At 34.0% G+C, this 17,292-nt stretch overlaps 1 protein-coding gene across 2 annotated transcripts in view; it reads right to left on the minus strand.

Moving 5' to 3' along the window:
* Nucleotides 1-13,984: 13,984 nt before the first annotated feature.
* Nucleotides 13,985-17,292, minus strand: part of LOC143076849 (E3 ubiquitin-protein ligase RNF10-like) — a 33,940-nt gene continuing 30,632 nt past the window's right edge. For both annotated transcript variants that reach the window (XM_076252743.1, XM_076252744.1), the window contains one exon: nucleotides 13,985-14,531. In XM_076252743.1, coding sequence (XP_076108858.1) covers nucleotides 14,425-14,531 — 107 coding nt within the window. In that variant the 3' untranslated portion in view covers nucleotides 13,985-14,424. The remainder of the gene's footprint in view (nucleotides 14,532-17,292) is intronic.

Raw genomic sequence — 17,292 nt, forward strand, 5'->3', positions numbered from 1 at the left:
CAAGTCTTCACTCCATCTAAAGTCAACGTCTCAGTAAAATCCTACTTATTGAATGAGCAAAAAGCCATCGGGAAAATAGTGGACGCCACCATACGACCAACGGATGTAGACTTACAATATAAACATGGTAACATTATCTTGGAATTCTCTGCAGCAACCTATCTGCATTTCAGCAAAACTCTACTTCAACATCTTGAGGCACATACTGATCTCACATGCAGCATACATGATAAACAGGACAAATCTGGTAAGGTGGTAGAACAATCTATTGCAGTTAAATGCAATCAAAACTTGCGTCAACATTACAGAATCAACCTATATAATACCACCTGCAGAGTGGAAGTGAATGGACGTAACCACCACATGTTTTTTGATGAATTACAGGCTATATCCAAACAAATGGACAGCATCAAAGACTACTCATCTGTCAATAAGAAAATTAGGGAAGAATGTATTAAATTGCAACAAACATCTGCAAAGAAAATAAATAAAACATCTCCTCCTGCTATCCTGAACAACAGTGCATCCGAAGATCAATCTGTGACTACCAACACATTCTCTAAAGAGCTGACTGTGGCTAACAAAAACCACCAAGACACAGTTAACAAAGGCACTGACAGATCAGTTCCAGACAATATTTGTCCTAAATGTAACCGAACACTACTTTCACGAGGCGTCTTCTGCATTAAAGGCAGCCATTGGATTCACTATGCCTGTGAAAAGCTAAAAAAATCAGAAATTGAAGAACTGGAAAAAGAGTCGAACAACATCCAGTACACATGCACCATATGTAATGCAAGAGACTCTATACCAGCTGATGGAAATATACCAACTAAGCAAACACAAAAAGTCAAGAAACTTATGCCAGTTGTCATTCCAGATGTAGCATCACCACTTTCTTGTGTCTCCGCTGCCAGGGCTATCTTAAATGAGGAAACAGTCATCAGAGATCAAATAGAGGACCTGCCTCAACCAACTGAACAGTCACATCTGTCACTTACAAACAGAGTCCCAATAACAGGCACAAGAAATGACATTTCCTTATCTGACAAAGAATTACGGCATAAGGAAGGCAAACTGCGTAAAATGGAAGAGGAATTAAAAAAGGAAAAAGTGACTATTAATGATGCACTGAAAGACCAGGCACACCTAAAAACATACTCCCTCAGTCTGGAGGCCAAAGTAAAAGAACTGGAAAGCTCAAATAAGATACTGAGGATGAAAATTGTAGGTACACAACATTCAGGCTCGACTGAAACCATGAACAAACAACCTCCACCTATCTTTCAAGAAAATCAACCAGTGTATACTCCTCAACACACAAATAGTATGGATACTTATATCTCATCATTGGAAAATAACATCATCAAAGATAGAATAACCCATATTGAAAATACTCGTCAGTTATATAGACAAATGCACGACATGGAACTGCAGTCCATTCAACAGAGGCTCAGAACTCTAGAACTGACATTATCACAATCAGCTAGGCCACACTATCAGCCATATCATACAAGCCACTTCCAGTACCCAATTCCACAGGGCCCTGCCTACATGGCTAGACCACCTACATATCCCCATCAGTGCAGACCAATGAACACCAATTGGCCAGGTCAACCACAACACATGCCAGTTTACCTTCCAAACATGCATGGATTACCTCCACATCCTTCCAATATTCCGCCTCCATCTTATTTCCATCATCAAACAATGGTCAACAACCAGCATAACCGTCAGCCAGCCCAGCAAACATTCACAGGAGCAAACCTGCACTTCAGGCATGACAACAAACACAATCAAACCGTAAATACCGATATTAATTCCACAACAGGGCCTCAAGCAACCAATACTGTCAATCATCCGCATAAATCTGTCACAACTACACCTCCGACAGAAAATGCAACTTCAAACATGGCAACATCTCCAACTATTTTAAATTCTACAGCTACATCTGTACGTCTTAACACAGTAAATGAAATCAAAATATCACAACAAGAACTCCAAACAGAACCTGAGAAAGTCAGCAGTACGTTACACAAGGATCAAGACTGCACAAACAAAGTTAAGAAATCTATACCTGACAAAGAAGTTCCAAAGGTTGATAGAAATCAAATATCACTGGAAGTTATTGAGCCCAGCTCAAACACTGAGGATTATCCAACAAATAAGCCGGACACTTTTTTAGGACTTTGCCAGAACATCCAGAGGATCACATAGCACATGATGCCTCTACTTCAACTCTACTTAGAATATCCTCCTTCAATTGTAAAAATGTATATGTAGGACTCTAAAGTGCGATGGTACTCTAACGTGCGATGGTCACGCTAAAGTGCGATGGTCTACGCTAAACTACGACGGTGTCTCACGCTAAAGTGCGATGTTGGTATAGCACGCTAAAGCGCGATGGAACAAAAGAGAAAGGTTCAAGGGCACTAATGTCAAAAACAAGTCTTTTTGCAAAATCTAGTTTGCAATGATTTAACATATAATGCAATAGGCTTTTACTTTACCGGTAGTCTTATATGTGACTGTTTCTAAATTTAGAAGACTGACCTAGTAATCATTGCTAAAAAGGTTATTTAGGTGTCACAAAATACTATATTTCATTGAAATGATTTTTTAACAATTCGGGCGTATTGGATTGATTGTTGGTTGCTTAACGTCCAGTGACAAATATTTAATGCATGTTCAGGACGAGGGGCGTATTAAATAATTGGTGTAGCTTGCCGTTTACGCAGCCTATTAATGTGAACATCCCCTTGTCAGTTGCAAATACAAAATTCGGTCATTGTCGGAATAAATTAAATTTATTTGTACAAGCTTTGATTTAAATACGAGAGAAGGGGGTTGTTGTTCGAGCTTTCCAGTTTTTCGTAGCGAGTGTTATGTTTTAATACAATGTACACACTGAAGTTTTAATGGACAAGTTATGATTTACGCTTGAAAACGTGTACCTTTATTTTACCGACGTTTATACTCTGCAATAAAATCGACAATATTTTAACGTAAACCAAGGATTTGTATAAACGAAAACATTAATATGCATCTGTTTGCTTCCATTATTTATTTCATTTTCCGGCATGTTCATTTTTAGTCTGTTTCCCGGCTGTTATTGAAATATTCCGAAGGCATACTGAATGTTTTACGGAGGGGACCAACCTAGTTCATTTTTGGTTTGTATAAACGACTGTTAACGTCATAATCCAACTACGTTTCGTACGTCTATATTTTCCCGGACCATCGCACTTTAGCGTATGAAAGCATCGTACTTTAGCATAGACCATCGCACTTTAGCGTGACCATTGTACTTTAGCGTCCCCATCGCACTTTAGAGTCCTACATATATAACTCCCAAGCTTGTATAAAAGACATTTTAGATTTTACCGATTTTATATGTATTCAGGAACATTGGCTATTCAAGTTTGAACAGGACAATATTGGAGAGCTCTTTAACAAAACATCTTGGACATGCAAGTCAGTTGACGAAAACAACCCTATACCTCCAACACAAAAACCTAGAGGATATGGTGGAGTAGCCATACTTTGGAAACAACATCTAGATCATCTTGTAGAAAAAATTAATGATGGCTCAGAGAGAATTATATGTATAAAGATAAATGTAAAACCAAAGCCGATCCTGTTAATCTGTGCTTATATGCCATGTAGAGGGTCAAAACAGGCAAACGAACAGTTCAAAGAATGTCTCGACCAGCTCCACGAGATAATTCTCAAATACTCCGACACATGTACACCTGTCCTATGTGGAGATTGGAACTGTGATCTGATGAAAACAACTAATAAATCAGCACGGATAAAGGAACTCGAAGACTTCATAAGTTCTAAAAAGCTAATGTTTAAACCAACCCCATTAACATTTATTCATCCAAATGGCAATGAAACATCAACAATTGACTATATCTTTGTACACGACAGCCTAGCCGAAAAAGTCTACAACACCATTAGACTGGATATGTTGTCAAACAACACCTCTGACCACTATCCTCTTTTAACGGAAATTGAAACCGAGATTGTTAGCAAGAAAAAACAAGACCAACCAGTAGTGTCAAATAAAATCAAATGGGATAAAATAGATTTACAACAATACCAAGATAGTTTAAACAAATGCCTTCAAGAAAATCCCATAGACTACTTGAATGATTCGACCGCAATAACAAGACTTATGGAAACCATAGTTACAGCTCAAAAAAATATAGTACCACCATCTAAAATTTCAACTCAACGAAACAGACATATCTGGAATGATGAAATTGAACACTCACTGAAAATGAATAAATCATCACTTGATAAATGGAAACTGGAAGGAAAACCAACGGCTGGTGAAACTATGCAAGAAAGGAAAAAAACTAAAAAGCAACTGCGCAAAGCGCGAAGACAAGAAATTGCGCGACAACGAGATGAATCGCTACAGAAGATCATGAACGCTAAGCAAAGAGATAGCAAAATATTCCATAAACTTGTAAATGCACAAAGGAAAACCAAAAAATCTTCCATATCAGATCTGACTGTAGAAGACAAAACCTACTCTTCTCGGGAAGAAATACTAAAAGGTTGGAACGAGCATTTCAGCAAGCTCGCAACACCTGAGTCTAATACCACAAACTCCGATCATACCAACAAAGAATTTGACATAGACATTATCGAAGAAATCTGCAAACAAAATGCTGTACCATTAACTTTCACAGCTGAAGAAATTGACAAAGCCATAAACCAACTGAATACCAACAAGGCACCTGATATATACGGTATTACAGCAGAACATATCAAATATGGTGGAGATACATTACTGCAGGCAATAACATCTATAATCAACAACATCTGCTCCTCTGCAACCATACCAGACTGCATAAAACATGGAATCTTAACACCAATATTCAAAAACAAAGGACTACCAAATGAGGCAAAAAATTATAGAGGAATCACTGTACTCCCAATTATTGGAAAAATCCTGGAAATACTACTGAGGAAATTGCTAAGAGACATCATTGATATTCTCCAAAACCGATTACAAAGAGGTTTCACTCCTGGGGTATCTCCTCTATACAGTGCCCTCATCCTCCTAGAATCCATAGCAGAATCAATGGACCAAAAGATGCCTGTTTTTGTTGCTCTGCTAGACGCCAAATCAGCATTTGATGTTGTCAATCTTAACAGCTTACATCGTAAACTCTTTCTATCAGGAGTAGGTGGGACCCTCTGGCTACTTATCCGCCAACTGAGTACATACGCCACAACCTCTATTAAATGGAACGGTCTAATGTCAAAACCATTCCCTGTACAACAAGGAGTAAGACAAGGTGGGATATTAAGCACTGAACTGTACAAAGTTTACATCAATGATGTATTGGACCAATTAGAAAACAGCGGCCTTGGTACCTACATCGGAAATATATACTGTGGATCCCCGACTTGCGCAGATGATGTTGCTCTCATTGCCAATTCTCCTAATGACCTCCAAACAATGATAAGCACGGTTGAGAATTACAGCATGCAAGAGAAATACTCACTCCAACCAACCAAAAGTGTCATATTAAAACACGAACCACCTTCAAAAGATTCAGGCTTCAACTTCAAAATTAATAATATAAAAATGAATGAGCCAGATTCAGCTGTGCATATTGGCATAAAACACAGCTCTGATTTAAAAAAAAACTATCAGCATTCACGTTGATGAAAACATCTCAAAGGCAAGACGAACTATGTATAGCCTGATGGGGGCTGGTCTGCATGGAAAGAACGGGCTAAACCCACTAACTTGTCTTCACATTTTCAACGTTTATGTTCTTCCAGTTCTTATCTATGGAATTGACATTCTTCTTCCAGACAATAAACATTTAGAGCCACTAGAAGTATTCTATCGAAAATCAATTAAACAAATCTTGTCGCTTCCCAACAACACTACGGATGCAGCAATTTATACTATAGCAGGAGTTATACCACTCCAAGGCATTATACACAAAGCAGCCTTAAACATATACAACAAGATTTGTGGTATGGAATCATCTCTCGAAAAAGATCTGGCAGAAAGACAACTCTCGATATCTGGATTTAACTCCAAAAACTGGTTTTCTAAAATACGTTGCTTACTTGCACAATACAATCTACAATCAGCTCATGAACTTATACAGAACCCAGTCAGCAGATACAAATGGAAAGCAAGTGTTAAGAAGGCAGTGGACAACGTTTGGCATGAACAACTCAGGACAAAAGTATCATTATTCAGCTCTCTTCGCAATTTATCTGCAAATAATACTCTATGGCACAATACTCATCCATGTCTTGCAAGTGTTGGTACCTCTGCACAAGATATTAGCCGCCTACAACCAAAATTAAAGCTATTAACAGGAACTTATTACCTGCAAAGCAATAAGGCTGCATTTAACCAAAACTCAATAGATCCAACGTGTCTTCTCTGCAATGAAAATTCAGAAACTGTTGAACATTTTATTCTAGACTGTAAACCTCTGAATAACACTCGTATACCATACTTGCATGAATTAGACTGCTTTCTTCGTAGCATTAAAAACTGTGATAAATGCTTTAACCTAACCAGCTTAGTAATAAATAAACAGCTTATTTTAGATCCAAGTAGATTATTATGCGCATGTGGCTGTAGATGCAAATGTATGGACAACTGCTTCAAAGTAGAGTATATAAATAGAAAACTGTGCTATGCTTTACATACCAAAAGAAATGAACTTTTGAAAGCTCTACCGTCAAACAAACGAAAGGGCCATTGAATGTAGCCAACATTCACCCCACGGGCGTAGATTTTTGCTTTTCTTGAATACCGAACACCCCTGTAAATATAGTCCTGTAAATATATATTGTGAACTTTTAAACCGATTCTGAAAAGAAGTGCTCCTTTAAAGGAGGGAATTCCTTATACAGATACAGATACAGAGATAGCAATAGTATAATTCGTATATCAACATTTCACAATCTTTATGTTAACTTTTTTTCAAAGTTCTCCATCATTTATTTTCCTCTCCTTTTTAATACTTTGGTATGAACAAATACCCATAATTTCCTTGCTTTGAAGACGTTTAACTAAACCAATGGTTTGGTATAGCTCTGATTTAGTAAACTAAAGCTTAAAAGATACTAAACGTTTGAGTACTAGTATCAATTAACTACAATTTATAATTGAAACCACTTTTATTTTGTTCATATCAGTATAAGCTCCAATCAACGGTAACTTGTTTGTTTGAGGTGTTCGAAAAGTAGAAATTTGAAATAATTTTAAATAATATTGAACTCATTAAAACAGACCAGCCTCTACAACATATGGGAGAAGTTGCATTTGACCCCAAGAATAGTGAATTTCAATTTGTATCTACTATACCGACCTCCTCGTCCCGTTTCTACAAAATAATCACAGGTTTGAGCATTTGTATTGAGTTGAAATATCTTCCTTAACATTTTGTAGGTCAATATTATGTATGGAGGAAGATTGGATATATATGGAAAGAAACAACCTTTCCGTTTTCAAAAATATTTAGAATGTATGAATGAAATGGTATGTTTTCCTAAAGATTATTAGAACTTGTACGCTACAGGTTAACAATATCACTCTTACAGTATGTTATCTTCTACAAAGCAGGTTCATTTTCATATCAAATCAATATGATATTGAATAAAATGGAGAATGGAAAGAGAGAATGCTATATTTGCTGATAGAAATGAGACACACGTCCATCCGTCAAACCATTTTTAAATGTCAATCTCTTTTAAGGTTAGAGAATATGTGCACCATTCGTGGGGGTAACCTGTTGTACAGATACATTTCTGTCCACGACTCCTTACCTTCTATGCCCTTCTTATCAAGTAGCAGGCAAAGCTTCATGCATTCTCTCTGTTTATTGCTTAATTAGATATATGTAACTTGTTCTCATCTTAAATATATAGCTTGCTGTTCGGTGTTAGCCAAGGCTCTGTGTTGAAGATCGTACTTTAATCTATAATGGTTTATTTTTATAAACTGTAACTTTGATGGAGAGTTGTCTCATTTGCACTCATATCATATCTTATTATATCTAGTAAGTTCATTAAGCAACCAATATTCTTCAATCTGAACTTTAATTGTTTTAAGTGTCAGATCGAGACCTTTATAACTTACTAGGGGTATGGGTTTTGCTCATTGTTGAATGTCGTATAGTGATCTGTAGTAAACTTCTAGGTCATTTGGTATCTGGTCGAGAGTTGTCTCATTGGTAATCTTGCGTCCTACATTTAAGTTTGCCCTCCGAAAATTCTTTCTTTTATCCTACTGGTTACAGTTCAACTCTATTGATATGTATCAAATTATCAAAATATGCCACTGCACCACAAGCTAATGATATGCTGATAATTGTTTCCAGAATGAAATGGAATGTTTAGAAAGGATTCTTGTTGAGTTAAGTAAATGGTTTGGTAGAAGAAATATTAAGAAGCATCATTCGGTATGAATATCATCTTGTATGATGACTTGATTATTTCCATCTTAGCTAGCAAAGTGTTACGATCTAGCCCCCTTAGAAGGCAAAGAGGGAATAAGTCCCAACAACTTTGAAGAGAAGAATTCAAAATAAAAGCAAGGCTGCATTCACCTATTTCAATAAAATTGTAAAGTTGTAGTTTTTTAAAGTCTGAAAGGACACACTAAAATTTTCGCAATCAAAAAGGACCTTCTTTTTATCAATGTCAACAACCATGTATGGTTTTGGTGAAATTCATCAAATACAAAATTGACAGGTCTGAGGATCTGACTTCTATCAATTCTAATTCTAAGATAAAGTTTCAGTACATCGTGTTGCAGGAAAGCTGTGAAAATGTCAAATTTTTCATGTCAGAATAAAGTACCATGATTATGTAATGACAAAATTGGATTTTTGACTAATTTGTAAAAGTATAAAGAAAGTTTTCTACTATCTTAATGAATTATTAAAATTTTCATGAGAATTGATAAAGCAAATTTAAGTTATGGTGTGAAGTGTTGACATACAGACGGATGTCTCACTATTTTTAATGTATAATAACTTTGATAAGTGTTTGGTATGTCTGTAAATTTTAACTTCTGTTCTCAAAACTATGAACAACAAAAAATTTTATTTTGAAAAATATTTCCTTACACCACGACTGTATACCTTACAACAAAATTATTTTAATTTACCTGTGTGCATATTTTTTCCCCCCAAGGTTATGGTTGTCTCATTGTGTCATAGATCAAATTTATTCATTCAATGTATGTTCACTTGTTTTTGTTTATATGTCTCTTGATTGAGTAAATCCATTTCAATTGATAATTTTATAGTGTCTCTCATCTATTTTGTGTTTCAGGTAAGAGTGAAGGTTTGTATTTTAAACCTGCTGCAATTGTTTGCACCTTTCCTAGTCAAGAACCTGATGTTCAGTGATTGTCATTGTTGATGTGATTCATAGGTGTTTCTTGTCTTTTATATCGATTAGATCGGTGATTTTTCTGTTTGAATGGTTAAACACTTTTCATTTTTGGCACCCTTTATAGCTTGCTGTTCAGTGTGAGCCAAAGGCTCCGTGTTAAAGACCTACTTTGACCTACAATGGTTTACTTTTACACATAGTGACTTGGATGGAGAGTTGTCTCATTGGCACTCATACCACATCTTCTTTTATATATTTAGAGGTTTGCCATAGTACGAAAATAACAACCTATTTGCTAGGATCTACACAGAAATATTACTTTAATTGGGATACAAGTATTGCCTGAAATCTATGATGGTATAATTCTGTGTTTGAATTTTCAAACAAGGAAAACAACAAATGATAAGCTCAAACTTTTAATACTCAGGGATGCCTATACAGAACAATTGGAATAACAAAACAAATATTACAGGCAATAATACCATGCCAATAAATAACCAAACAATGCTTACAAATATACAAAATAACATTGCTTCATAGATACGAATTATTGCTATGATAGATATTCACTACAAATATCTTTTAAAACAATCGATGAAAGAATGTTTAATGCCATTCTATATTTGACTTGACATTTTGTAAGTTGTATAAATTAATAATCATTTGTGGAGTTGATAGATCAGTCCAAATTAACAGAAGAAACATTTCATCGTTTCAAACTCCGATATTTTTCTTCCATTTTTGCAAGCAATCATTTTGTATTAATTATCATATCTATGTCACCCAACAAATTTACCCAAATTACAATTAAAATAATGTATTCTCTGATCTATTTCTTGTTTTTTTTTTACATGTAGTTAAAAAAATAAATCATTCTATATTTGCCAAAAATACTTATCACAAATGCAAGTTACAACATGTGCCTTCAAAAAAGAAAAATAGAGTTCTCTTAAAGGAAATAAAATACTGGTTTCACTATGATTAACTGCTGCACCCAATTTGGCAGCATATGTACAGTGAAGCTAGATATTTCAAAATATACAAACTGCACCCAATTTGGCAGTTGTATAACAACTTTTAAATAAACTCATTATAAATCTAAGCTTTATTCTCACTGAAATGCTAGTAGTTATTACATAAATTTTCAAAGCACTCTTCAACATTTTTTTGTTTTATATTTTTGAGATGACAAACTGTTCCTGGACTATTATCAAGTTAGTAACAAGGTGGCTTGGTAGTATTTCCTGGCCCATAAGGGATAATGAGAGCCTTTTTAGAATTTTCACCACTTTCTAACACTGCAAAAAATTCTACATTCACAGTTAACTGAAGTACTTTCATTTTACTATTCAGAAATGAATTTAAATATGTATCATGACCGTTTACTTTTTTTACTATTTTCAAAAACCTAAGGCCACTAGTACTTTTAAGTCTTTTATGGTGCAGTGAATACAAAATTAAAAAAAATTCTCAAAAAATCATTTTCATCTGTATGTAAAATTATTTCATATTTTTCTACACCTGATTCATCCCTCAGGTTGGGAAAGTATGTTCAGTTGATACTGTATTTTTTGTCCAATCACACTGTTTAGATACATTTACCTAAGTAGGGTACACAAAAGAGCAACCTAAATTCTGGAATGCAAATACTACCTTGCCACCAACAGATGTCAGATTTATTTGTTTTAATTACTTTACATAAAGTAAAAATAAACAAACACTATGCATAGCATGAACGTACATCCATTTCATATTTATCACTTGTAAACAATTCACAATATATAATGCAATGATGAATTCAATTCAATTTGATCACAATGTATAAATATTTAGTATTAAAATTATGCACCAATCACAAATTCTATAACAAAAACTACAAATGTAAGCAATAGGATATGATAATGGTCACATCAGTATAATGTTCAGACACACAATTAAGATAATTAAAATATTATGTGTACTGAAATTGAATGGACCTTTTAATGAATGAGTATAATTTTTTCTCTTTCAAATAACTTTCTATTGTTTAAATCATTTCAATTATTTGTATGTATTTCTTAAATCGTTTCAATTATTTCTATGTCTCAATTTAAAATGTATCTATTGCAATTAAACACAAAAATAAGACCAGAATAATTTTTTTTGATATAATGTCATTTATTTTGCAATATGTTATAAGAAAAGTATATGAATGGAAACATCTATTTTTTAAGATTTAAGTGATTCACTACCCTTTCAACATACCAGTATCATTTGATTTCTTCATTTAATACTGTCATGAAAAACATTAAGTACAGGGATTGTGAGGGGACAATGTTCCTATATATTGATGGAATGAATAGGAAGAGGGTCTAACTTAACGTGACAATGATATTAATTGCATTATATAAAACGGATGGTTTTTTATACCACATAAATATTCTATGTTTTGACAGATGAAAGATCTCTCTGAGGGAAACTTATTTCATACAATTACTATAGGATTTTAACCAGGTGCTCCGCAGGGCGCAGCTTTATACGACCGCAGAGGTCGAACCCTGAACAGTTGGGGCAAGTATGGACAAAACATTCAAGCATGATACAGCTCTGAATTTGGATTGTGATCAAATTTTTGACATTACATGGTTTTTTTTTACACAAAACAAATGCCAAGATTTTACAAATCAATTAAAGATTTCTTCTTCAAACTTTTTAAATCTAAAATTAAATAGTTGACACAGCATAGGTTTCTGACACAGAATGAATGTGGTCTAATGAACTTAAAAGGTTTTTTTTGCCTTTCAGCAAATCACTATGCTGTTGAATATTAATCCTCTCAAAAAAATGTTTGAAGAAATTTTCTTTTTATTTATGAAATCTGAAATGAGAAAAATTTAACCCCCCCCCCCTCTTTTTTTTCACATCCCCGTTTCCCTTTTTCAAAACTGATATCAATTCAAATTTCTAATGGAGTTTGCAACAATAACTACTCATTTAAATACATCATAAAATATTAAGATGTAAAAAAACTGCTTGTTATCACTGAATGGTAAAGATTATTTAAATTTATCAGTTGGTAGTAAAAAGTGAATACATTGTATATTGTATATAACAAAGATTTAAGTTGATTCTGGACAAAGAAAGATAACTCCAATTAAAAAAAATTCTTGCTATTGCACAAATAGGATATTTCTTGCTTACTATTCTGGACAAAGAAAGATAACTCTAATTAAAAAAAAATTTGCTATTTCACAATATTGTGCAATTAGATATTTCTTGCCATTGCACAATACTGTGCAATTGAAAAGACTTGCTATTGCACAATACTTAATATAATAATTTTAGATCCTGATTTGGACCAACTTGAAAACTGGGCCCATAATCAAAAATCTAAGTACATGTTTAGATTCAGCATATCAAAGAGGCCCAAGAATTCAATTTTTGTTAAAATCAAACTTAGTTTAATTTTGGACCCTTTGGACTTTAATGTAGAATTTGAAATTTGAAAACAGGACCAAAAATGAAGAATCTACATACACAGTTAGATTTGGCATATCAAAGAACCCCAAGGATTCAATTTTTGATGAAATCAAACAAAGTTTAATTTTGGACCCTTTGGACCTTAATGTAGACCAATTTGAAAACTGGACCAAAAAAACTTCAATAATCAAGAATCAAGTACATTTTTAGATTCAACATATCAAAGAACCCAACCGATTCATTTTTTGTCAAAATCAAACTAAGTTTAATTTTGGACCCTTTGGACCTTTTAATGTAGACCAATTTGAAAACGGGACCAAAAGTTGAGAATCTACATATACAGTTAGATTCGGCATATCAAAGAACCCCAATTATTCAATTTTGATGAAATCAAACAAAGTTTAATTTTGGACCCTTTGGGCCCCTTTTTCCTAAACTGTTGGGACCAAAACTCCCAAAATCAATACCAACCTTCCTTTTATGGTCATAAGCCTTGTGTTTAAATTTCATAGATTTGTATTTACTTATACTAACATTATAGTGCGAAAACCAAGAAAAATGCTTATTTGGGTCCCTTTTTGGACCCTAATTCCTAATCTGTTGGGTCCTAAACTCCCAAAATAAATACCAACCTTCCTTTTGTGGTCATAAACATTGTGTTTAAATTTCATAGATTTCCATTTACTTAACCTAAGGTTATTGTGCAAAAACCAAGAAAAATGCTTATTTGGGCCCTTTATTGGCCCCTTATTCCTAAACTATTGAAACCAAAACTCCCAAAATCAATCCCAATCTTTCTTTTGTGGTCATAAACCTTGTGTCATAATTTCATAGATTTCTATTAACTTAAACTAAAGTTATGGTGCGAAAACCAAGAAAATGCTTATTTGGGCCCTTTTTGGCCCCTTATTCCTAAAATGTTGGGACCAAAACTCCCAAAATCAATACCAACCTTCCTTTTATGGTCATAAACCTTGTGTTAAAATTTCATAGATTTCTATTCACTTTTACTAAAGTTAGAGTGCGAAAACTAAAAGTATTCGGACGCCGGACGACGACGACGACGCAGACGCCAACGTGATAGCAATATACGACGAAAATTTTTTCAAAATTTGCGGTCGTATAAAAATTCCTCATATGTTCAATTTTTGTTTATTTATTTTTCAATTTTTACAAGCAAACTCAAATGAAATAGTTTTCAATCATGTGACAGCAATAATTTGTTCTCTGATACAATTTATAGTGTTTTCCTATATGAACAGAATTGGTTTGCTTGGTTTGCTATTATCAAACAAAAATAAGAAAGTATGAATACTATGACATTTCAAAACTGAAAATTCTTCAACAGAAAGTAGAATAAAAGGCCTTCAATGTCCAAGCTGGTCAGTCGTATCGCCACCAACATGCAGAAAAAACTTGTTTAGTCAGTATAAAAATATCATGTGACATTAAGCTGCAAAATAACTTCTGTAAGCAATTAATCTTTTGATGACCATTCTAAAGAATACTGATTATTTTTTCTTCAGCTAGGTTGAACTATAGAGTATCCTGAATGATCAAAAGTATCTATTTCCCTCCTCGAGCCATAGATGTTGTAAACAAGAGAAGTTTCTGCTGTTTCTTTTTCTTCTTTCCACCAGACTTTTCTGTTGTTTCTACAGGTAAGACATCATCTGGCAAAAAAAGAAATGATTGCGTTATTATTAATCAACAATAAACAATACCAGTGTACTGTGCTGTTGTCTGTAAATAGTTTTAACTTGAAGCTGGTCCAAAATTAAACAAGTGTGCAGTAGGATGAATAAAATTGAGAATGGAAATGGGGAATGTGTCAAAGAGACAACAACCCAACCATTGAAAAGACAACAGCAGAAGGTCACCAATGGGTCTTCAATGTAGGGAGAAATTCCCACACCCTTGTTAAAGAACTGAATGTCCTATGATATAACATTTTTACTTACTTTCAAAATTTTTATTTACTTACAAAATCAAAAGAAAATGCAACCAGTCATACTTAATCAGTTTGGGAATGTCTCTCATCATATCTGATCAGTCCATATGAATATAATAACAAAATGTCTACATAGTGTATTGCATTAAGCATTCTTTATTAAAAATAAATCACATTATCAGTTCAGATTTCGTATGATTCAGAGAAAAATAAAAAATGTAAAAAAACAAATTACACACAAGATAACCTCAAAGATTGAGTTTTGAAAAATGACCATGTCTCTACAATATGTTAAGCTATGAAATGTAAAACTAGAGGCTCTAAAGAGCCTGTGTCGCTCACCTTGGTCTATGTGAATATTAAAGGAAGCAGATGGATTCTTGACAAAATTGTGTTTTGGTGATGGTGATGTGTTTGTACATCTTACTTTACTGAACATTCTTGCTGCTTAAAATTATCTCTATCTATAATGAACTTGGCCCATTAGTTTCAGCGGAAAATGTTAGTAAAAATTTACAAATTTTATGAAAATTGTAAAAAATTGACTATAAAGAACAATAACTCCTAAGGGGGTCAATTGACCATTTCGGTCAAGTTGACTTATTTGTAAATCTTACTTTGCTGAACATTATTGTTGTTTACAGTTTATCTCTATCAATAATAATATTCAAGATAATAACCAAAAACAGCAAAATTTCCTTAAAACTAACAATTCAGGGTCAGCAACCCAACAACGGGTTGTTCGATTCATCTAAAAATTGCTTTGGGTTTTGAGTTATAAGCCAAAAACTGCATTTTACCCCATGTTCTATTTTTAGCCATGGCGGCCATCTTGGTTGGATGGACGGGTCACCGGACACATTTTTCAAACTACTAACCCAAAAGATGATTGTGGCCAAGTTTGGATTAATTTGGCCAAGTAGTTTTAGAGGAGAAGATTTTTGTAAAAGATTACTAAGATTTACGAAAAATGGTTAAAAATTGACTATAAAGGGCAATAACTCCAAAAGGGGTCAACTGACCATTGCAGTCATGTTGACTTATTTGTAAATCTTACTTTGGTGAACATTATTGCTGTTTATAGTTTATCTCTTGTCTATTATAATATTCAAGATAATAACCAAAAAGGGCAATATTTCCTTAAAATTACTAATTCAGGTCCAGCAACCCAACAACGGGTTGTCCGATTCATCTGAAAATTTCAGGGCAGATAGATCTTGAACTGATAAACAATTTTACCCCTGTCAGATTTGCTCTAAATGCTTTGGGTTTTGAGTTATAAGCCAAAAACTGCATTTTACCCCATGTTCTATTTTTAGCCATGGGCGCCATCTTGGTTTGATGGCCGGGTCACCGGACACATTTTTCAAACTACTAATCCAAAAGATGATTGTGGCCAAGTTTGGATTAATTTGGCCCAGTAGTTTCAGAGGAGATTTTTGTAAAATATTACTAAGATTTACGAAAAATGGTTAAAAATTGACTATAAAGGGCAATAACTCCTAAAGGGGTCAACTGACCATTTCAGTCATGTTGACTTATTTGTAAATCTTACTTTGGTGAACATTATTGCTGTTTACTGTTTATCTCTATCTATAATAATATTCAAGATAATAACCAAAAACAGCAAAATTTCCTTAAAATTACTAATTCAGGGGCAGCAACCCAACAACGGGTTATCGGATTCATCTGAAAATTTCAGGGCAGATAGATCTTCACCTGTTTAACAATTTTACCCCATGTCAGATTTGCTCTAAATGCTTTGGTTTTTGAGTTATAAGCCAAAAACTACATTTTACCCCTATGTTCTATTTTTAGCCATGGCGGCCATCTTGGATGGTTGGCCAGGTCACCGGACACATTTTTTAAACTAGATACCCCAATGATGATTGTGGCCAAGTTTGGTTTAATTTGGCCCAGTAGTTTCAGAGGAGAAGATTTTTGTAAAAGTTAACGACGACGACGGACGACAGACGCCGGACGCCGGACGCCAAGTGATGAGAAAAGCTCACTTGGCCTTTTAGGCCAGGTGAGCTAAAAAAATGATGGTTGGTTGATTTATTCCCTGTTGAAGCATATAATTATTACAAAGTCTGTGTTGTATCTAAAAATAAATAACCTTCATTGCCAAGAATAAAGTTTATGTAAGATTTATTACTAATGGCAGATTTTACAATAAGAAGGAAATATTGTTTTTTTGTATCCATCAAAAAAGCAATTGCTGAAACTGTGAAACAGACTGTGTAATGGAGTAATGCATTATGTTATTGAATAAAATGTGTCTTTCTGAGTAAATAAAAATAAAAATTGCTCTGTGTTTGTGTTTTTTGTTAGAATTAGAGGATTTTCAATTTCAAAATATTGGACATGGAATAGACATCATGACCTACTTTACTGACATCCAGCTTATTTGGAGTGGAATTTTGAAGTATTATTTATAAGTGGAGCCTAATAACATGGACTTCTATTTTAATAAAAAGTCT

This window comes from Mytilus galloprovincialis, chromosome 5 (genome assembly GCF_965363235.1).
Source record: "Mytilus galloprovincialis chromosome 5, xbMytGall1.hap1.1, whole genome shotgun sequence".
Classification (NCBI taxonomy): Eukaryota; Metazoa; Mollusca; class Bivalvia; order Mytilida; family Mytilidae; genus Mytilus; species Mytilus galloprovincialis.